Source organism: Pipra filicauda, unplaced genomic scaffold, assembly GCF_003945595.2.
Source record: "Pipra filicauda isolate LSUMZ 115617 unplaced genomic scaffold, ASM394559v2 scaffold11_size5308982_pilon, whole genome shotgun sequence".
Lineage (NCBI taxonomy): Eukaryota > Metazoa > Chordata > Aves > Passeriformes > Pipridae > Pipra > Pipra filicauda.
Window position 1 is genome coordinate 4,981,982 of NW_024103652.1, and position 23,927 is coordinate 5,005,908.

General features: G+C 47.5%; 1 protein-coding gene across 5 annotated transcripts in view; it reads right to left on the minus strand.

The window, feature by feature from the left end:
- TDRD7 (tudor domain containing 7) overlaps positions 1-23,453 on the minus strand; it is a 45,638-nt gene extending 22,185 nt beyond the window's left edge. For 2 of the 5 annotated variants that reach the window (XM_039386809.1, XM_027748090.2), the window contains exons 1-6: positions 23,160-23,453; positions 18,553-18,777; positions 11,346-11,487; positions 10,020-10,233; positions 4,759-4,844; positions 3,373-3,590 (exon numbers count right to left, since the gene is read on the minus strand). In XM_039386809.1, the coding sequence (XP_039242743.1) occupies positions 3,373-3,590; positions 4,759-4,844; positions 10,020-10,233; positions 11,346-11,487; positions 18,553-18,759 (867 nt within the window). In that variant the 5' untranslated portion in view covers positions 18,760-18,777; positions 23,160-23,453. The remainder of the gene's footprint in view (positions 1-3,372; positions 3,591-4,758; positions 4,845-10,019; positions 10,234-11,345; positions 11,488-18,552; positions 18,778-23,159) is intronic. The other 3 variants (XM_027748089.2, XM_027748087.2, XM_039386818.1) reach the window with 3 other exon arrangements.
- Between the last annotated feature and the right edge of the window lie 474 nt (positions 23,454-23,927).

The window sequence follows — 23,927 nt, forward strand, 5'->3', positions numbered from 1 at the left end:
CAGAGAGCCCTGGTCTTCATAAGCCTGAATAACCTTGCATTATTATCCAGCTCAACTTGTATTTGCACCCTTTACCATCTCACTTACTACAGTCCTGATCAGCATGTTTCCATGTGTTGCCTCTGTGGAATCCCACCATGAGTTCCTGCCTTTTTGAAGGTCAACCATTTCTGCCTTGCTCCATTTCTAGTCTTTTAACCAGTTAAACATCCATGCAAGGACTTTCCCTAACATCCTAGAACTGCCTAATTCTCTAAAAGCTGTTGCAAAACACCTCTGGAAATTCAAGTAAATGTTTTGAGAAAATATCTAAAAGTTTAATCTTCTCTTGCACTGCCATATGTGAATCACCATCTTCTAAATCACTCACAGAGTTCAAGTAACTGAGGAGAGCTGAGAATGTGCAAGGAAAAAGTCTTTTAAACATGAATACCACTCAGCAAGGAGGTTTATATTTAGACTACAAAGGGAACCATCAGTCATTTGGTACCATCAGTAAAATAAATTTATTATTACTTTTTGGGCTGTGACTTTCAAAAAAAAAGAGAACTTTTTAATTTATGTGTCTACATCCCTCTCACACCTCTGCTGTAATGTTCTCTCTCCCTCAGGGGTTCAGTTGTCTGCATCCCAAGGATTCAAGGCTGAGCCCAAACACAGCAAAGCTATGTAACTTTGGGTCAGAATTCATAGAAAAGTGCTAAGTTCTGAGACAGACTTGTGAAAAAAATATTTAGAAAGATAAGAAATGAGACAGGGTAGAATGTCTAAATCAGGGATCACTAGCTGCTTAAATAATGACAAAGTAATTCGTCAAACAGAAAGGTAGAAGATCCTAAAATACAAAGATGAAGGTGGGAGGGTCACTACCAGTCATCACTTTTTTCAAAGCTTGAGTCCTGCTGGAGATGAAAGCAAACAATTCAGCAACACCATGGATCTGACTGACATAGCTGTTGAAGCAGATTCTTCTCCTGACTGAAGCCTGTCTAGACAGCAAAGATTTTTGGGTTATTATATAACAGTGGTGAGCATATTTACTGTCAGCCCCACTGCTCATGAAGGCTTGGCTATAATCTGGGAGTCCTTGCCACTACTTACTTCCTTTGTACTTTTGCACTTAGCTGTGCAAAATATGTTGCTACAAGTCAGATGCTCAAGCAAGCTAACCTAAAGAAGGGAGGTAACAGATCAATGGAGAACAAAGTCAGGCTCCATAGTCTGTAATATGTCCTCTTCCCTGAAAGGTGAAGGTTGAAAACAAGATCATCAATCTGCAACCTCAGTGCAGTCAACTACAGTGACTTTTGGAGACTTCAGTTCACTAGATAGGAAAAATGTCCATTAATGATGGTTGTAACCTAAAACAGAAATGACCATTTGCTAGAAAAAAATCCTTCATTTCCGACAGAAGTTTAGGGATACAAGTTATTCAGAAATAATATTGTCCAAAGCAGTGTCCTCAAATCAGAAGCTTGAAGAGGTAGAAAATGTATTACAAGGTCTATTGCCTGCTGGTTTGTAACTATGCTACTACTGATCAGCATGAGATAAAGAAGAGTATCTGCTGTCTCTTTAAGAAAATACAGAGAGAAACATCAGGCATTTTTTTCTGTTCTCAGCCTGGCAAACACTCCCAGTGTAAGTAACCACAAGGTAGAAATAATTCAGAAATTAGTCACGGAAGCATCTTTACTGATACTGGAGACACTACAGTCTGTCCTCTGGCATTTCAAAGTTTCTGTGGACCCGCACACCTGCAGACAATATGTCTGAATCAGGAATAAATGCTGATTATATTTAAGAGATGCACAGTATGGGAAGTCCCAGTTCAAATTTCTCCATGCCTGAGCCATGACTGCGATTTCATAAGTCAGTAAACTGAGACAGGCTTTACAGGCTCATTAACAGCTCTCCACAATAAGACTGAGTGTGCCAAGATAACTTGATAGTTCTGACTGCTGTTGTACTGTGCCCACTGTATTACAATGCTTCCACAGATTTAATGACTGCACATTTACGCTAAAATGACTTTATTTGCTTGCTAGAGAGAAGAGATAGACCCAATAGATAACAAGCAAATGGATAATGAACACAGAGTGAAGATCCTGGATGAAAAGGACTGACTGAAACATTAGCTACAAAAAAAGACAAAAATTTGCTTCATGAATTAAGTAACTCAAGATGTAAGAGCTTGATCCATGGATTATACAGGAACCAATCATCAACCATCAAAACAAATCCTGCTGACTTCATATGTTACTGGTGTTTGTAATAAACTGTCACGAACGCATTTTACATATCTGTGAGAACAGCATATATACATGCAAATGGTGTTATTCCTGAAGAGCAACTATTTGATCTCAGTTAAACCTTTCTTTTTTTTAGCATTTGAAGTTCTTACATGAGAAAATACTTAGCAGGACATACATGAAAAGTCACTTCAAGCAGATAAGTATTCTCATTACTTCAATACTCTTCTGGTGCCACAGTTCGATAGATACTGAAGAAGTTGAAAGTGTTCATTGATATGACTGGCCTGTTAAAGTAAAGCTAAACAAAGATTTGATGCAAAGCTGCAGAGCACCATAAATGTAGAAGGAGAGATAAAAGTCCAGCAGTTGAAGACCCTCAATCCAGTGGTGATGGCAACTCACACAGCAGATCTGGAAGTGGATACTCATCCTGATATCAGTCCCTAATGTGAAGGACAAAGACACCCTTGGTGATCAAGAGGTAACAGACATCAGGAGCAGAGCAGGAAGGGGCTGAGCTTTAGTCTCTCCCCCCAACACTATCACACTTGAATTTCATCTATTATTGTATCACAAGCCTAACTTACACAGTAAAATTCGACAACCTTGACTTAGGATGTGAGAAAGACGTACGGAAAAGTCTACAGAAAAATATGGATGGACCTCAGATGGTTCACACAGGATCTGCTGGTAGCTTATAGGTTTAAGAGGAGATAAACCCACCAACGAGAAGTATAGAAAGCAACAGGGAAAAAACAAAACCCAACAACAAAAAGCATGGCAGGGAGAGCACGTGTCATCAGCTGTTTGAGTTGTCACTATTGGAGTCAGTTAAAGGTGGCAACTCAGCAACCCCAGGCACTTATTTGCTCCAGGACAACACAGAGGCTGACCTCCTTCTCCATAACAATGCTAGTCCACTCAACAATGATCTTCTGGGTTTCAAAGGCATTGTTACAATTTGGGGGGTGGGAGGATTTTGTTTTGTTTTTTTTTTTGTCACATGAAACGATCATGAAATGAAATGTAGGCATTGATAAAATAACATCTGGAAAATGAACACTCAGAAATCTGTAGGGCATTGGCATCTTCCATAAAAATGACATTCAATACTTACTGTGCACACATGAGGCCAGTTCTCAAGCTGATGGAGCACTTCTGTGCTAAGATCCTCCCAGAACATTTCCCGATAGATCTGTGGCATCTTTGACACCTTCACACCACAGCTGTACTTGCTCAGAAGCTCCTTAATGCGACTCTGAAGTTCATTGACATCAGCAGCAGAAGAGCCAGAGGAAACAGTATGTGTCTCTGGAGTGGATGTATTTAAGTTATCTGTTAAAAAAATACAGCCTTGAAGTACACACAGCCTTACCAACAGAGAGAAATACAGATGATCACCTCCTTACTTAAAAATTAAACACCTGAGCTGCCACTGTAACATCAGCTCTAAAATGTGTCTCTCCTGCCCAGCACGGCTAGTTCAGTGACTTTCTATTAGAAAGAGCTATGGAAACCTCAGACATTTAGTAACTGACCTAAAGTTGCATTTTCAATCACCATAGTTATTTTCATAAGATGCTGCTAAATTTTACTTCTGAAGAAATTCTGGAAGAGGATGTAGAACCTTCAGCCCCACTGCAGCTGAGAAGCTGCACTAAGGCAGTATCCCAAGGGGGGCACAAGATAATTTCTTTATGAATACACACACAACAAAGACACAGCAAAACAACTAGGAATGTTCTTCTATATTCAGACAGGCGCACAACTCAGACCAATCATTTCCCTTTCATTCCAAGATATGTCCTGACGAAAAGTCTCCATCCAGCACACAGCCTTTCTGTGCTACTGCATCCAAGGAAGCCCTCCAACGAAGCAGCAAAAGAGACAACAACTGTCCACGTGCTCTGGACAGTTTCATACACCGTATGTAGGAGTAAGACAGTCATTATGTCTGGGGGAGGTTCACATCATTAGCTTGCCTGCTCCCTCATCTCTGCTCCTCTCTTTCCTTTGAAGGAGTATGTTTGCTACCAGTCCTGAAGCTTCACAAATCAGCCTCACAGGTCTCAAAGAAAACAACCATCACTTGGCAAGCTCACTAACTGCAGAACTGTTGTGAATCAGGCAGGTAGGATGGTATTTTCTGGACAGATACATTAGTGCGCTGCTTACTTCTGAAACCCAGGATTTCACTCTTCTACCAGATCCCTAGCCTGGCAGTGAAGTTGAGTTTACTCCTCCTGTTTCCAAGCTACTCACACTAGCTTTGTGATTGGCTTTGACACTTACTACCCAATGTTTTTCATAAAAGACTGAGAGGCAGACAAGCAAACACACACATTTCCTCAGCACAATGAAATGAGAGTGAGAAGGTTCACTCATAGGACTTGGTTTCTCACCCAAACCTATTTCATTCAAAACAAGTACTAAGGTGGATTTTTCTTAAGATGACACCCAGTCTAATATGAGTAGTCAACAAAAATTTTCTTAATGGGCATACCATTTGATTCTGTGGAAGAGCTTCTGGACAGGTGAACTTGCAACTCTTTCTGAAACCGTGGTGGGACTGTCAGTCTCTTCTCAGACCTAAAATTGCAAAGAAAATTGCTTAAAATCATTCTCCTATCTCTAAATATTCCATTTGTTTATAAGACCTATACATAAAACAAATTCCACACACTTCTAGAAGGCCTTCTGCACAAGATCATTACTCAGAATGTCCTTGCTTGGAAGACAACCTGATGAGCAGTAACAGTACAGATCAAGAAGTGGTTTCTAGTTTTTTTTCTTATTTTCCTTATTATTGTGAGAAACAAAACACACAGTAAAGAGGCATTAGCAAAAGAAAAGCACTTAGACCTAGTAACAGCTGACGGTCTTACACTCGATACATTTAGTCTCACTATTTGGTCATTTATCTGGATGGCATCTCAGTCTTGCTCTTGAACATGATTATGTTAATCTGCTTGGTAGCCATGTGCTTCCTGAGAGTATTTGGCTTCAGAAGTCAGAGAGACACACGGCACTTGAGGTCTTTTTCTGGATGCTGTTGCTACCTCATTTAACAGATTCCTCTCTGATGATATCTCCCACTGAAAGTACAAAAATGTCATGCTTGCAGGACCTTCTGAGGTGCCTCAGAGAGCAGCAGCTTTTACTGGGAGCACAGACACCAAGATGAGCTCCTGCCACTGAAGAGATCACAGTTGTGTGTAGCTCACTAAGACGTGGAAACAATCACCTGTGAAATAATTACATACACTGCAAGCAAAAGAGAAAAAAGTTTGAAGACTAGGACCAAGCACTTCCCAAAGTCACACATGCAAGGAAGAACTGTGGTGGAGAAATCAGGGTGGCAACAAAACAGCTCTCCACCAAAACACAGCAGGTTGCTGCGAACCAGGCATCTCCAGACCAGAGCAGACCCTGCAAATGCACTTGGCAGGCTTTGCAGATGACCTTTGCCCGGGGGCCAGTAAGAACACTGGCCTGAACTGTGGAGTTCAGGGACAACAATGAAGCAAAACAAAAACTTCACCAGCTGCAGAAACACCATCTTCACCTGGACTCTCAGAAGGTAGGACAGCTGTTCAAGTATGATGTTGAGACTAGCAGCCATGGGGAGCCGAGACCAAGGAGCTCTATATGCCACCAAACTGACTTTTCACCAGAGCAGATCCATGAATCAGAAAGAGGCCTCCCATATTCACATATGTTCTAAGCAACATCTTAAAAAATTTAACATGAATTTGTCTCCCTTGCTTTTTTGGTGTCCCCATGAGATGAAACCACTGCTCCCTCATCAGCTATGTGGTGTCATCTGTACCAAAAATAATACTTCTGTTCTGAATCATGTCTCACAGCATTAGCAGTGAAGACAGCCACTGCCCAGCACAGCAATTAATAAAACAGGAGTCATGCCCAGAAGTGCTAGACAGCAGCACATGTGTGAAACTCAAAAAGTGCAACAGCAAAGCCACCCACACAAAATCAAAACACACATTCACAACTTGCACTTGTTGGGTATCTGGAAAGACTCTTCCAACATTCTACCTGCATCACAGGAAAACCCTTGACTTTCTGGGCACAGCTCAGATGCCCACACAAAGCAGCAGCAGTCTCTTCTTAGAAGGTGTGCTGTGACTGGCTATGCAGACCCTACAAGAAATCCAAGATCTCACTTCTCTGTACGTGTATGTACCAGTAAGGACAACTCCAAGCTGGATAGACACCCAAGCTAAAGGAAGTCCTCTTAATGGAAGTAGACTCAGAAGAGGCTACTGCCATTGCTAGTCAGAAAGCAAAACAATTCCATGAACTAGCTACATAGAGCTAATGGAGACTGTCCTGCTAGCCATCTCCCAACAGGAATCCATAGCTGTGTTCTAGTCCTCAGTGGCACACATCACTTGTATCACCGTAAGCCACACGTGAGGTGACATGAATGACGTAAGTGCAGGTTAGGGCAGCAGGAACTGCAGCAAGGTTTCAGTGAGGAAAAGGGCAGATGTTCCCCTCTCAAGCCATGCCATCTGGAACACCTTGGAAAGGAACTTGGAACAGATTGATGATTCCCTTATGTATCTTGTGAAAGCTAATTGGATTTGGGATCCTCTCAGTATTAAGAAACTTCACGTGGTGTCTTCCTGTGCTTTCTGCTATGGTTCAACAAATTCCCGTGGAATGAAGTGGTGCTAACATCAGCTTTGAGCCCAGTCACCATCAGTTTCAAGCCCTGCAATTAGACAAGGATCCTGTGATGTGCTTCTTGCTCACACAGATCATGATGGCCTTATGTCCCCAGCAATGAGATGGAACACAGCCAGACAGCGGCAGGGCCAACACACTTCTCTCCAGCATGCAGGTGTGGACAACTGAGCTGCCTGCAAGGCCTCATGTTCCTCAGCTGCTAGAAACCTGCTCCCAGCAAGAGGGCCTCCTAGCCACACCAGAAGTCTGGCCCTTCACAAATGCCTGACCAGCCATGCAGCCCTGCCAAGTCACCCACCTGTAGCTGTAGCTGAGCAGCCAGCTACATCTCACTCTCAGACATCACCATCTCACGGTGAAGGGAACCCATGCCCTTCCCTTCCAACTGCCTAACCTTGGTAAGGCCTGTGCCATCCCAATCTGCTCTTTGGTCCTCGGACAGTGCTATCTCAGCAGCAGGGCCAGGCAGTGGCCACCAGTGAATGGTTTCTGCTGCTTCCAGTGAGGAGGTCAACAAGCATCTCAGCCTGTTCTCATCCATGCGGCTGCTTTCCACCCTCAAGGATCTCTGCAGTTAACCTTACCAGCAAGGTCTCTCCCGGCTTCTGGGGATTTGCAGGTCCACAGTAACACAGTCATGACATGAACTTACTCAAGTCATTGATGCTATAAAGACAGCCTCTCAGATCTGCAGCAGCATCTGCAAGAAGGCCTGGAAGGGTAGCAGGAAACAACCTGGCACAACTGCAGCTACCTTCAGCAACTACCTGTTGTCATGTGAGTGTGACAGAATGGGGAGGACAAACATCTCGTTCCCCTACCACCCAATCTACATAGTCACAGATGCAGCAGTCATGAAAATCTCTGAGAAAAATATCACTGAGTGCTACAGAGGTGGGACATAGACTTTGGTAGTCACAAAGGGAATTGCCATTTTCATCCTCATGGTGGGGCTTCATTACATGATAACAGGCAAAGTCTGTCACTGGCAGGACATCCTGTCAAGGCAAGTAACACAAATCTACCACAGCAGGACCAATGTTCAACAGAAAAGGAGAAAACAAAGACCTTTCAGTGCAACCATAAGAGTACGGATTTGCTACAACTTGGGTAAATGGAGGGGCAGGGTGGGTAACAGAAAACCAAAAACCACAGATGGCCAATGGTTCACCCCAAACTGGGAAATGGGGCAGCCACAGTCTGTCATCTTCAGGACTTGTCTCAGTCAACTTGTGCCGTGAATGCTCAGCCACTCTCACAGGCAAGTGCTGACACCACTGCTGGAACAGTGCCCTCGAGCCTGTGCCAGCTACCTGAGGCTGCTGTGAGCCCAGGACTTCTGAGGATGCTGCTCACAATTCCACCCATTTGCACACTGTTTTGAGCTCAGGACTTGCTGGCACAAAGAAGCCATCCCTCCTGCAACTCCCAAGCAACTGCAGTAGCTCAGGAGTTACAAAACGTCCACAGCAGCAAGGACACTGGCCATGGATCTTGCCAGTCCTGCTTCAAACTGGCCAAGTTGAAACAAATTAATCCAGTCACATGGCCACTACACAACCTTGCATTCAGAGTATGATCCTCTTCTTTCTGAACTCTCCCTTCAGTACGTGAAGCTAACAAGCTAACAGGACAGCATTTGAACCCTTTGCAACAGCACAAGATATCTTCTCCTCCAAAACTACCTGGGCCAAAGCAGACTTCACTTTGTAGCTTCTCCTTCACAACTGGGCAGGAACAGACACCAGAAACAAAAGCAGAACACCTACGTGAAAGCAGCACATGGGAGCAGAGAGATGAACAAAATAACAACACAAGATGTAGCACACTCCATTAGAACACCCGGAATAGGACTGACATCTACTTAATTTTATTTCACACATTATGAATCTTCAAGTACCTGGCCTTCCAGTAACTAACTTGGAGAGAATTGTAAGTGCTGTTTTTGCTCTGCGTGTCTGGGACAAAGGACCTCTGCCTTTTAGGGAAGTGCCACTTAAAAAACTGCAACTCATATACATACACGGAAAAGGGAAGGCCTGTGCACACCTGCTCTCATATTTCTGGATCACAGCAGGATGGCTTGGCCCTTCTCTTCTCTGCACAACAGACATCTGACACACACAGGACTCATGCAGGTGACTGGGACAGGACGTGCCTGCTTTCTGTGGCTCTTCCAGAAACAGCAGGCACCACGGCAGGATTAAGCTGTCGCGCTGCTCCGGGCCACTTCGCTACTGTGCCACCACGGAAGCAGCACACCACTGCCTTTTCCATTCAATGCAAGTCTGGCTTCTCACCCAGCCCGCTGACCTGCAGAGGATTACCACCACAATCACAGCTCCAGCGGACTTAGCACAGCCACAATGAGGGAACAGCAAACACTTTCTCCCCACCATCAGCTGATGGCCCACAGCAGCCGAAAACAACACAGAAAGAGAAATGATGGGGCAGCAGCTGCCTAAGCCACCTGGATTAGGGAGGCTCAAACCGGCCTGAAAACCACCATGGACTGCTAACCCAGCAAAACTGCAGCTCCAGCCCTCGGCTCACTTCACCCAAACACACTCAGGCGGCTCCTGGCTCCAGCACACTGACAAGGGCCACAAACACTCCTGCTGCAACACAGAGCTCAGGCAAGAGGCAAACACCAGCCACCTACACACAGCCATCACCCTGAGCACGCACCAGCACCTGTCCCCTGCACACAAACCTCCTCCTGCCTTCTGTCACACTGGCCACAACAGCTCCCTCCTGAGCCTGGCAGGCTGTGACAGCCCCGCACTCCCTTGCTGGGACACCTTTGGCCAGCTTTCTCCCCAGAAGATGGAGCAGGCCAAGAGCACTGGGCAGCTATGGCAGCATCCACAAAGGCAAAGGGTCATCCCTCTCCTTCCTGGGATACCAAACCATGTTCAAACTTCAGCATCTCCAAGTGTGGCAGCCCGGATTCCCACTGGATCCCAAAACACACTGCTGGCATAGCGGCATCCAAGGGTCCCCCCCACTTCCTTTCACCTTGCTCACACACACACACATGCACACACTGACCTGTTTACCACAGTGACATGCCTCTGCATGGGGATTTCTTTAGGTGATCCACTCCCAGCAGCTGAAGGCAAGGCAGACCGGGCGCTGTCCACAACAGGTTTCACAGCTCCAGACGTCACTTCTCTGCCTCTGGGCAGGCGAGAAACAGGCTTCCTGCTGCCTTCTTCTGGCACACTCAAAGATCGGGGCTGTCGCAAAGTTCCTTTGGGCTTTCCTAAAGAGTTTGCAGATGGAGCCATGAACAGCACTCTCCTCCACCCAACCAGTCTATTTCCACCTCCCTGGGCACCTCCTGCACTGCTGTCCAAAGGGTTTCTTCTTTTCTACTCTGGCCTGCAGCCACCCAAACTCCCACCACAAATCACAGGTGACCAAGTACAACATCCACAGGGAAACACACCACGCTGGCTTTCAGGCAACAGTGGGATAAAGAAGCTCTTGGTCACCTTGCGGTTTATGTGCTGGTTGTGCCACATCAATTCTGGAGGGTTCAAACACTTCTGAGGGGTATTGCTGTGCAAGACAGTAAACCAGTGTGCCTTTATAATTACTGTTGTTTAACTGGGGTATGAGTCACCAGTTCAGCTTCCCAACCAGAGGGAACTATTGGCATGGTTGCAGGAGAGCAAGAAGCAGCAAATCCTTTCTTACAGACAAGAGGAGAATACAAAGACCCACTGTTGCTCCAAGCTGCCAACTTGCAAGCAGATGGGTCTTGCCTGGGCCTGATCCTGGGCCCACTCCCACAATAGCACAGCAGTGAGGGAAACCTGACCCACAACCTTTGGGAAAACACTGCTACAGCTTACACAAAAGGTAAGAGGTAAAAAGAGCAGGCAATGGGCATCAGAACTTTTGTGGCACTAGTGCACTGGTATCAGCAACAGGAGCTGCTGAAAACAGCCACAGATGATGCTGCAGAGACTCCTTCTCCCTGTGAGGGCATGGCTCACCCCTGCCACTCCATAATGGGCCAAAGCCGGCCCCAGAAAATGAGCAGGCTCGTTGCCACATTTCTTGCCCACATCTCAACCACACCTCTCACAGAAGCAGGGACACAAGAAGTGTCACACAAGAAGTGAAGCCAAGAGTCCTCTAAGAACTTTTTTTTTCAAGATCATTTGCATCTCACATACACGCTTGAGAAGGGCTTCCTCTCTAATCATGGCTTTCAAGCATAAGCACCCTTGTCAACAGCACTCCGTCCTCCCAGGAACTCTCCACCAGGACCATGCAGCTCATGGCCATTAGTGATGTACCCTCCTGGTGAAGACTTTTGCTGCAGCAGCTGCACAGTTCTTTCATAAAGGCAGGCCCATGGCTTACCTGATAAACTGACTGGAGATGTGTTCTTCAGCCTCATCTGACAGTTCACCTGCCGGACCGTTTTCTTCTTGGAACTCCTCTGTCGGGCCACCAGTTGAGCAACTCGCACAGTTTCACTGCAACTCACAGCATGGCAAACGACCTTGTTGGAGCACAAAGGGGACAGGGAAAAGCAGTCAGTGAGGCCCAAGCTCATCCACAGCCCTCATAATGACTTGCATCCATTTCCAAGCCTGTACCTGCTGGGTCATGCAGGTCTGCAGGCAGTTCAGGAAAGGTTTCGGCAGACACTGATCTTGAAGACCTCCCTCTCTTTTTGCAGTGAACCTTAGAGAGCAGCAAAGCAGACAGCCAGAGCCTCTCCATCACCTTCCCAAATTAGGCTGAGCCCCTCCAAGAAACAGCCTGGTTTCTCACTCCCATACCACAGGCCCACAATCTTGCTTTACAACGTTGGGAAGCCACCGGCTTCCAGCCTGCTCACGCTCCTCTTGCCAAGGCTCACTAGAGGCTCTGGCACCACTCTGACCCAGAGCTGAGCTGTCTTTGCCCTGCTTACCCAAGAAACAGCACAACTATCCTGGTTGCACAGATCGCCTCACAGGCACCGAACTGGCCCCCAAAAACAGCCCAGCCTTGGACAAGCCCACGGCTATCTCCCTCCCAACTTAATGGCCTTTTGCCTCAGAATCCCCTTGCCACAGGCCATCACTTGAATGGATACAGAACCTGGCTTTGGCAAGCCCCCAAACCACATGTCTCGTCTGCACTTTGCCTCACAAAGAAGATGCAAGCCCAAAGTTTTGGGCCACTCAGCTGCTGCAAAGGCAGGATGAGAACTCCTCCAGGGCTCCGCAAGGACACAAGCAGTCACCCCAAAAGTGAAAAACTGAAGTCTGTGTTCTCAGCCACAGTCTGTGGTGGTGACAGAAGCTGAGAAAAGGTCCCTCATGGGGCCAGCACTGCTACTTTCCTAACTATGCCCCCAACAAACACTGGAGCTGACAACTCAGCACAGGAGAAGGGCAAGAGAAACTCAGGGACTTGGCCAGCACCTCTGAAGTTTAGCCAACAGCAGCTCTAGAAAGGACCTTTTCTCACAAGCAAGGCAGGGCAACCAAAGCAGAAGAACTGAGTGCCAAGGCAAAAAAACCCCAAGAGATTGCTAAACAGCAACAGCTTCTTCAAGGGCTCTCTCAGTCTCCCAGGGAGACCCAAACAGCCCAGAAAAATATGGGCAAGGGATGACAACATTTGGAACCAGGCAACACTCTTGGCCTCCACCACCACACTCCAGCTCATCCTTTCCCTCCTCTTCTTCCTCCACTGCACACCCACTGTGTGTGCTGGGCTGGCTCAACACAGAGCCACAGCAGGGAGGGCCTCTCCTTCTGAGGGACAGCTCTCCTATCCAGGGGCTCCTGCTCAGAAATCAGACCTGCTGTGCAGTCAACACCCATACAAACAGCAATCCACCATCCACACCACTGCAGTGATTAAATGCCAGGAATCATAGAGAAATTGAGGACTACATCTCTGTAGTCCATGTCATACAGCATCTCTGCTCAGAGCAGCATCAACTAGACCTAGTTACTCAGTCAGGTGGTGGAATATCTCCAAGGACAGAGAACTCTCAACCACTCTGGACAACTTCTTCCACTGTTTAGCCAGTCTCACTGTAAAAAAGTGGGTGGTTTAATGTTTAAAAGGAATTACTTGTATTTAACTCTACTTCCGTTGTCTCTTGTCTGTTCACTGAATACCACTGAGAACTGGAGATTGAGTCTGACTCCATGTTTTTTTACTCCCTCCAACAGACATTAGTACATATGGATAAGATTCCCTCAAGTTTTCTCTTCTCCAGCACAGTCACAGCTCTCTGAGCCCTGCATCAAAGCTGTTCCAGTCCCTTCATAATCTTCACGGCCGTTTACTGAACTTCCTTCACTGTGTCCATGTCTCTCTTTGTTTTGGGAAGCTTGCAACTTGAACAATCACCTCCATCAGAGTGCTGGTAACACTCTCCCTAATGAATCCCAGCATGCTGTTATGTCCTTTGCTGCAATGGCACATTGCTGCTCACTGTGAATTTTGTGTCCATCAGAACTCCCAGGAATTCCTCTGCCAAGCTACTTTTCAGCTGGTCAGCCCCAAAACTATACAGGAACATGGGGCTGTTCTTCCCCAGGTGCAGGACTTGGCATTTCCCTCTACTGAACTTCATAGGGTTCTTCCTAGGGTTCCATTGGTAACTGGTCTCCCAATGGGGTTTGTGCCACTGTTATGGGAGAGACTATTAAAAGCCTTACTAAAATTCAGATAAACCACATCCAGTGCTCTCCTCTCATCTATTCAGCAAGTATTCTCATTTTGGAAGGGTACTAATTTGGTCATATATGATTTTCAATTCATAGATTGACACTGACTTGCCTTCTTTTCTTTCAAATGCCTGGAACAACTTTCCAGATTAGCAGCTCAGTAACTTTCCCACAGTTCAAGGTCAGGCTTATCAGCCTGCAGTTCCTTCTTCCCACACTTCCTGGTAAATTCCTTTCAATCCTCAGAAACCTCCTACAAACTATCCTTGAAGATAACTGTCACCCACGGGTGCACCACAACAAACCCATGGACTTGTGTACGTTCACTTTGTTCAAATATTCCCTATCCTAATCCTTTCCCAAGAAGATTATGACTTCCTTGCCCTGCTCTTTCCCACTCTTCTCAGCCCATCCCTGCATATTTCCACAGTGCCTCTATATCCTTTCCACTTCACTCAATTCTGCTTCTGCCACTTGTGCACGTGCTTTTAACGGTAGACTTAAGTCAAGAGCTCCCTCTTCACCATGTGTCCCTCCTGCAACCTTGCTTAAGAGAAAGACTTTGTCATACAGTTGACTGTTCCTGACTGAGTCATAACTCATCTTTCTGAAAGGTGAACCTGAAATCCTTCAGTCTTCACCCTTTCAGAGATGTCTGTGCAACAACCTGTGCTCGACAGCTTGAGCATGGACTTGATAAAGCTTTAGTGAAGCGAAAGACAGCAAAGGGCTGAAGTTCTTCATTTGCTGTACCTTCTTTCTTCTAGATTTTCAGTTGTGCCTGTATTTTCTCCTGTTACCTATACACTTAACCAGCTATTTTAAGGACTTTTTTCAGAAGCATGCTCTCAGAACTGCCAGTGCTTTGGGAGCACTCTGTCTTGGTCTTCAAGTTCTTGAAATGGTCAGTAATAAATGCAGTCTTTCTTAGGCCCATGCACATTTGTTTGGCAGCATCTGTATATTCCTCCCAGCATGCTTTTACCTGCTCCCACCTCATGCATGCTTCCTTTTTATGGTTCAGTTTTGTCAGTGCTCCTGGCTCCTTTGTTTTTTTTCCCCCAGCTGTTGGAACAGACCATTCCTGAAATTGGAGGAGGCAATCCTTGAAAGTCTACCACCTCTCCTGGATCACTCTTCTCCCCAGGATTGTATTCCGTAGGAGTCTTCCAAGTAGATTCCTGAACAGGCTAAAGTCTGCTTTCCCAAAGTCCTGCATTTTTGATCCTTCTTTTTGCTCTGTTTCCCTCATTTCAGGCTTACAAATGTCATCTTGCCACTGCAGACAGGACTGTTCCCAGCCTTTACATCTGCAAACAGCTGTTCCTTGTTTCTAAGAACTGTGTCCAGCAGAGCATCTCTCCTCACTGATTCACACTTGTGTCACGATGTTGACATCAGCACACCCCAGAAACATCCTGGATTGCTTATGCCTGGATGTCTTGTCCCTACAGCAGGTATGGCAGTGGCTCAAGTCCTCCGTGAGGATCAGGACCTATAAACGCAAGGCTTTTTCCGGGTGTCAGAAAAAGGCATCATCTGCTTTATCTACCACTTCTTCCCAGTTAGGGCATTTGTAACAGACAGCCACCACATTGCTCATACACTGTTCTCTCCAGTACTCATAAGCTCTTGCTGTCTCATTATCTGTCCCAAGGGAGAGCTCCCAGCATCCCCGCTGCTCCCTTACTTGGAGGGGCTCACAGAAACCCCTCCTACTTGCCACTGCAGCCCATCATTCCTCAGCAGCCTGTGTCAATCCACAGCAGCATGTCAGTTGTGTGTGTTGTTGTAACACCTTTCCATGACCGTCAATGAGATCACAGCCCTGAACAGCATGCAGGCTTCCAGTTTCTCCTGGTTGTGTCCCAGGCTGTGGATAGTCATGTACCAGCACTTCAGAGAGGTGCCCAGATCCACCCATTTCCAGAGAAGGGTATGAGAGCTTTCCTCATCCTCCTAGCTCACAGGAGTGGATGAATGTGGGATGGATCACCTTGAACCTTGCTCTCAAAGTCTCAATATAAAAGGTTTTTTTGTTCATAGAGCTTATCATAGTTTCATAAATGCACATTTTCACATTTAATTTCAGGTACATTTCAGGTTTTTCCTGTTGCTAATGTTGTAAGTCATTTTCAGCATTTTCTTCCCTTGTTTTCACATCACAGTGATTTTAAGTTTAGCAAAAATGATGGTTTGAGTTAGGATGAATTCAGATGTAAAAAGAGATGGCGTGGATGAGCACAGAAAAGCAGTCTTCAATTTCCTCCTTTGGGAGGGGCTTGGTTATTCAAGCAGAAGTCAAAGTTTTCTTACAGAAAGGTGCAACTACAATCTTCTTGTAAACGAACATGAAGCGAAGCAAAGCAGGGTTCCTTGAAATGATACAATCATCTGTTGCAGGTGCACAGTATTTCAATGTGAGTTCCCTTGCAGCGTTTTCTGTATGCTGAATTTAATTCTCATCTTGTGTGGAAACTGGAAGACATATCTACTGCACGAAATAAAAACTGTCAGCTTTCATCTTTCCTAGATTCAAGACAGCTAAATTAGTGTTCAGTAGTAAAAGAAATAAGGGACAATTTGTATCATTGCCTTCCCAACAGATGCAGTCTGTTCAGCATCAGTTACCTAGCCAATATTCACCTCACACAAATACTTTAAGCAGCATGTATCATGTGACAATCTGAGATCAATTTGTATTATTTATTGCCTACTTTATACTATTCCTTGTTGAATGCAATTTTTATGGTATGTCTTGGGCAGCTGCACTAGCAGTAAGGAAAGTCCTAGCCTGCAGTCAGGATCATCAGCTGCTAGTAGACCCCTCGATGTGCATGCCTTTGCTTTCCTGCACCATTGTTCACAAAGACATTAAAGGAAGAGGCAAGGGTCTTGACAGACATTTTGGAGATCAGAGTATTCCTAGAGTCATGAAGAGAGGCTGACTGACTGCCTGCTCTCACAGCAGGCTTGTGAGGACTCTGAAATATGGTCTCAGCCTATAATGGAGCTCAAGTACTCTGGAGAGATAGGAACAAAGAGCAAAAGCTCATAGTGACATATGGCCCAGGTCCTGTATCAGGAAAGCATGCAGGAGCAGTCCTAAGTAGTTACCAGCTAAAACTAGTGCACAATCACACTTGCCACTCTCTGCTAAATGTCTGCCATGGGGACACTATGGACAGTGGCAACAGGAGGGTCATCAAAAAAACCATGGGATCAGTCTTTGTGCTCTCCTGCCTCCCAGGTATTCACAGGATGATTCCTCTCAGCTGCTTCAGCCATGCAGAGCATAGCTGGCATTCCTGAACCAAAGCGAGTGCTCCTCAACTACTTAAAGAACCCTGTTTAGTCACTTTCTCCTTTTTCATCTCCTAAAGTCACTCTTCACTCTTGTTACAGCTGCTGCAAAGAAGTCACTGCCTCTAGTGCCACCCAAGAGTCCACAAGGCCCTCAGCACACATCGTATTAGAGGATAAACAAGGCTCTCAAGGGAACGGGAGGATACCAGATTACACTCTGCAAGGCCCTAGTTAGAAACAGATGGCTATGTGCCAGAACTACCACGAGGAAGCATTAAATTGCAGGATCACAAATGTTCCCAGACCTGAGGTACTTGCAATCATGCTATTGATGTAGCTGCAGCCAATGCAGGCTTGGAACAAGTGAAAAAGAATCCCAAACGTGGTTGTCTCTTGTAAATGGGTAAATTCTGACAGTTGTAAAAATGCAGCAAGGGAACCTGTTGCTTAAAAACAGCCACATTTCCAGATATTAGTACAAAACCCAGGATGACTCTTGCCACACTCTTCACAGTAATGAGGGAGACTTAGTTCCGAGTTCTCAGATGCCATCCCGATCCAGCTGAGCAAACAAGGAAGCTCAGCCTTAAGTCCTGTGTCTCCAGATCTGCTCTGACAGCCATACATTGTGCCAAACATCTTCTAGCTTTCTGCTCTACCCCAGTCTACACAGACTTCAGGAATCCAGACATGGCTCCAAGTGAGGGAGAGGCTGCAAGCTCTCCACTCCAACAGACCATTTACATGTTATGCAGCTACACCAACTATCAAGAGAATGCATTCTGACTCAAAACCAGGAATGCCACACTATTGGACAAGGAGGTTTGTGGTCCTAGCAAGCTGCTTCCAAGGTGGTAGCCACCAAGAGACACAGGCTAGTGTAGCAAGGCCAAGGAATAAGGGACAACCCTCCCACCACACTAATTCTCTGCTAAGCTCTGTTCCACTGTCTCCTTGACCTGTGTGATGACTCCTTGCCCCTTGCACACTTGCTAAGCTGAGGAATTGCAACTCTTGCACCAAGGCACCTCACTTGCATGGGTTCTTCCTCACCTCAACATGCCTGTACAGTCCTGCCACTCTGCAACTCGTGACAAACAAGTCCTAGGCCCAAAGCAAGCACTGTCAGGCTTATAAGCAACAGCACTCAAAACAGCTTCACTGTAGGAAAAAGACGATGCTAAACCCCATCCAGAAGAGATGGTCAAGCTACACACACACGTAAAAGTTAACCTTCTTTAAGGTCCCAGGACAAACCAACAATACCTCTTCCAGAGTCAGAAATGCTGAGAGAGGAATGAGAGCTCTAAAGCCGCATAAACTATCTTTCCAGCCATAACACACATCTCCAGGAAGACACCCTGCAACTTTACATCTTTTGCATACACAGCTTCACAGCTGGAATGCGTTGGCAGGAAAATAAGGGGCACTTGGTATCTGTGTCACAGCTTCCACTTCTCCCAGCACCATATGCACACTATGGTATTTTTCTCAGAAATCCACAGGACAAAAAGAGATAAAGTTATGAACCACGAACACTTTGCAAACACAAAAGCCATTTCTGAACTGTAACTGATTCTTACCTCTCCCATTTTGTTCTCTTCCATTCTGACCACTCCTGGGATACTCTCCAAGTAGCCTTCGAGTGTGTCATATCCTAGGTGCCTGAAGGGAATCAACTCATTGGTCAGAGATCTGTATTCACTCTGAAGCTCTGACAAACGTACACCATTTTTAAAGGCATGAAGAACAGCTCGCAGTGCTTTCACAACAAGTTCTGGCTCCTGCATCTTCACCTATAACCACCCCTAAAAGAAAAAAAAGAAAAAAGCATTTTTACATACAGAGGCTAAAACTAGCAGCTTTTACTATTCAATCTCCCTCCCTAAACAAGCAAGGATTCAGCAGCTCAGTGGAGACTGTGATACTTCTGGGTAGACTTGTAGGGCCCTGGTTGTGCCAGACAAGCATCATGTGGTACGGAACACACGGGACATGACGTTGTCAAAAAACACTACTGAAGGAGCACAGTAACCCTCATGCATGGGCTGGCTCTGCCAGACCACCACGACAGACCGCATGGCCAGAAGAGGGGCAGGGCCTGCTAAGTAACTGGTCCACCAAAGACAAGTGCTTGGATATTGCACGAGGGACACGGTAACCCTGGCTGCGTGTATAGGGGACGAGATGCTGGAGAGCAGTGCTGTGGAAAGGGCCCTGGGCTTCCTGGTCGATGGCAAGCTGAATCTGAGTCAGCAGTGCCCTGGCAGCCAGGAGGGCCAACCCTGTCCTGGGGGGCATCAGGCAAAGCATTGCCAGCCGGTTGAGGGAGGGGATTGTGCCACTCTGCTCTGCACTGGAGCAGCCTCACCTTGAATATTGTGTGCAGTTTGGGCACCACAATGTAAGAAAGATATTTAGTTATTAGAGAGTGTCCATAGGAGGGCCAGGAAGATCATGAAGGGGGAAGGTACACAAAGAGCAGCTGAGGTCACTTGGTCTGTTCAGCCTGGAGGAGACTGAGGGGAGACATCACAGTCTACAACATCCTCACAAGGAGAAGCAGAGGGGTAGGCTTCTCTTCTCTCTGGTGACAGGACCCAAGTGGCAGGACCCAAGGGTCTGAAGCTGTGTCAGAGGAGGTTTAGATTGGCTATCAAGATAAGGTTTTTCATCCAGCAGCTGGTTGGGCACTGGAACAAGCTCCCCAGGGAAGTGGTCACAGCACCAAACCTGCTGGAGTTCAAGAATTGTTTGGACAATGCCCTCAGGCACATTATGTGATTCTTTGGGCTGTCCTGTGCAGGGCCAGGAGCTGGGACTTCATGTGGGTCCCTTCCAATTCAGAATATACTGTGATTCGATGACACCTTACTACCTGGTAGTAAGAACTTCCACTGTAAGTAGGACAAGGGCCCACCACCCCCCACCTTGGCACCCAGCACTCCCTCCACTCCTACCCCATGGTGACACTATGGCTGCTCGTCCCTCACCTGACCCTGCATCCCCACACCAATGCCCACATGTCAACTCTACCATGGAAAACACATGCACCCGGGCCATGCAATTTCTTACCCACAGGCGCACAATGCCTTGATTCCACTGATGCTCTTCAGAGAGAAAACCCAACAGAGGTCCCCAGGCACATGTTCCTCTGACACTGGGATTTGGTTCTGGCCTTCTGTTTTTGCAGCCTGTGTTGCCCACTTCTGGTAGGGCTGTGGGATGCCCACAGCCAGCCCCAGTGATACGCTCTGCATGACCATCCCATGGGGCTCTGCCCTGGCATGGAGCCTTCTCAGCCTGGCCCACGGGACAGATCTCTCCTGGACACAGGACAGGGCGTTTGCCCAGGCCTGCCTGGTGGCCACCTCACAGTGGTCCATAGCCCTCGGACACGTCCCAGTTCTCTGTGACACTTCTTAGGTGCTCCCACAACACGTCAATGTTTCTCTGCAGCCGCACAAAGTGGGAGGCATGAACCTGCCTTTTACTTTCGTGTCATTACATTTCATTCACATCTAAGGATCATTCCATTAGCTCTTTAAAAAGACTGCTTTATCTACCTTATGCCTATAATTTTACCAGTCTATTTAATTTATATACCTCTAGAAACACATATCATCAACATACCTATGTAGACATATATACTGATACACTCCTTCATACACAGATTTCTAACTCTCTACATACTGTATGCGTTGTATAAAAATATTTTGATATCTGAATACTTCCTGGTACGAGGAAGCAGGAGTTGCAACACTGACAAAATGGCAGCTCCCTTGCACAAAATGGTAGCAGAAACCCACCAGCCAGGGACTCCTGCCTGGGAAGCCTGGGCAGTGCAGGCGGTGGTTCAAAGTGGGGCCAGTGCCACCTAAAGCTCTCCCAGCCCCCTCAGCTCACAGGCCTGCACACACTGGGGGCGTTCCAGGAGCATCCAGCTATGGAATGCCAGGCAGCTCCAGCCACAAGTGCTCCTGCACAGGTGTCCTGTTTGCAGGCCCTCGCTCGCCACAGGGCAACTCCTGCCACAGGAACTGCCCCCCACAGCAGGGGACCAGACCTGGATGGAGCTCTCGCACAGCGCAGGAACAACCCTGCTCTCCATGCAGGCTCAAGTCCCAACACTCATCACACTCACCTGCTTCAAACACCTCGTCTTCACCACCCACCAGCTAATGTCTGCAACACCGGCACAGCCACCAACTCACTCTCCTCCAGATGTTCCAGCTCAGGGCACAACAGCAGAGTCCCCCACTCCCCAGAACACCAAGGTGAGAAACTGCTGCCCACGGACCTGCACCATCGATGCTCTCCCTCAATGGCAGCAGCAGCTGCAGCTGCAGCGCCGCCATTCTGGACTCTGCAAAAGGCTGGGCTGCACTGCTCTCTGCAGAAGCAGCCCCTCTCCTCTCACAGCTTCCCTTCCTGAGGAAATCACCCGGGGCAACACACCAAGTCCAAAAGAAGGAGAAAGCTCAACCTCAGCACATTGCAGGTACCACCACACACACTTCAGTCGCTCCCTTCCTGCACCCAACTTCCTGACGGCCCAACTCAGGGGCCAGGCAAGGAAGGACAGCATCGAGTCCTTTTCTTCACCTTTCCTTGAACAGGTTTACTTCAGGCACACACAGCACTTTACTTACCTGACCGTGTCCCTCTGTGTGTACGCTCATATTTCCACACAGGCACACCCACGTACCTGCACCTACACACACAGCACTGCCTATACGTGTGGTCACACGTGCATGGTTCCTTAAACCCTCTGCCCTTGCTGGTCCAGCGTCCTTCACTGACTGACCGTGGAACAATCTCTGCCACACCTGCCCTCACATCCTCCCCTGCACAGCTACGGGCACAGCGGTACCGCACCCAGGAGGAGGAGCACACGCTGAACTTGCACACCTCCACACGGACACGGGCAAAAGCTACACTGGGCTCTTGGATCCTTCTCTCATCCTTTTAGAGACTTTGCAGCAGGTGAACTGAGCTTCAAAGAGTGAGAAGACGTGGTTGTCACCTGCTGGAAGAAAAACACTCAGGAGGTTCATATCTCCTTTGGATCCACTCATTGTCATGGGGATGTCATGTGTGAGACAATGTGTAAGTGGTTTAAAGTTCTGACCATTTACAAAAACCAAACACTCAAGCATTGAAAACTACACCAAACAATGCAGTTCTGTCTACAGTTGTGTTCCAAGCCACATTCATACAGAAGACACTGAAAAGTTGTTGAGAACCTTTTTTAGGGCCTTTACTCTTCCTTTTAAATAACAGACCCAAATTCTTATTTGGTTAACATGGCTCTTGAAAGTCCTCGTATCCAAACTACCCTGAGTTTAACTTTCTGCTCAGGAAAAGAGTGACAATGAAGAAAACTTACAATAACCTGGGAAGGCAGTTTCAAAATTTTATTCAAATGAAGAAAGTTCACTAAAAAAAGAAAGGGAGTAGGATCATGAAGGAATGACATCATGCCATTATCAGACAGGTTAGTTGTATACCAATAATAGAGAGCTGAATTAGATCAGAAGCAGCAAACAGCATACCATAAACTATATCCTCCTAAACTATATTATGAGGAGTAGTCATGAGGACAATTCCCTTAGTTCAACGAGGTGGCAGATTCTAGGGTACAAAGGTTAAACTCAATCCAGTCTTAACCTTACACCTGACAACCTTCCCATTCCCACCCCGCAATAATACAGAAGGACTTGCAAAGCTTTCAAGTCTGTACCCATTACTCCTTGTAATGATGACAACACCGATAAATTAACACAAAGCTACATAGCTCAGAGTGGTTTCCGAGGCTTTTTAAAAATCCTTTTTGTGGTCAGCTGCTTTAGGATTATGTCATTCAGCAGTTATGACATTCCCCCAGCGGCTCACTGCCTCCGGACAGGAGGACACTTCATTGGAAACACAGCCCGAGCCGCCTCATCACCACTAAGTCAGCGCACATCGCTCAAACCATCTCTGCCAGCATCTGAACCGAAACTTTTTTCAGTTTGCTCAGAACAGATGAGCAGGCTCCGTTGTAAAGCAGCGTCCGCACTGCGGATCATTAGCCGGGCTAAGGAAAAAAAAGGAAGTGCAGACAGCTCTCCCACGCACTCCCTGGTAGCCACGCTTTTAGCAGACTACAAACACAGGTCTCTTCCGAAGGCACAAAGCAGTCACTAACCCGCTGAGGTCGGGACACTTTCTCTGTCACCACGCAGACCCAGAGCAGGAGCCGCCTCCCGCCGGCAGGCAGCGCCCGTCCCTCCGCGCTGCCTGTCCCCTCACTCCGCGAGGACTTACACCCAGCAGGGCTCCGCTGCTTCCTTACCACCTCCTGACCCAGGGGCTTTCAGACACCAGCCAGAGCCTCTTCCCCTGTCGCTGCCGCCGGCGCAGGCCGGGCCGGGGCCGGGCGGAGCCGCCGCCGCCGCCTCTCTGCGCGGGGCCTGGCACTGAGGGACCGCACAGCCGCTCCCGCCGCCACCGCCCCGCGGCCCGGCCCCCGCTCCCGCCCGCCCATGCGCGGCCCGGGCGGCCCGGCCCGCCCGTCGCCTCTGCCCCGCCCGCCCGGCCTGGGCCGCCTGCGGGCTCCGCGTCCTCCCCTCCCGGGAGCCGACGCCTGTCCCGCCCGGGGCCGCGCGGGTTCAGAGGGTGCGGGTGCTTCTGCCCCGGCCGTGCCGCAGCAGGTCGTCGTGCCCGCTTCCCACGGGGCCGGTGAGCCCTCGGTCCTGTCACAAGGCAGCAGCCAAAATCAACTTCTTGAGGGAGAGGCTGAGGAATGACTGTTCAGTGCATCTCTCCTGCAGAGAACCAAAAAGTCACGGAATCTTAAGGGGTTGGAAGGGACCTTAAAGGTCTTCTAGTCCCAGCCGCCCCTGCCATGGGCAGGGACACCTCCCACTAGACCAGGTTGTTCAAGGCCTTGTCCAACCTTGGCCTTGAATGGTGC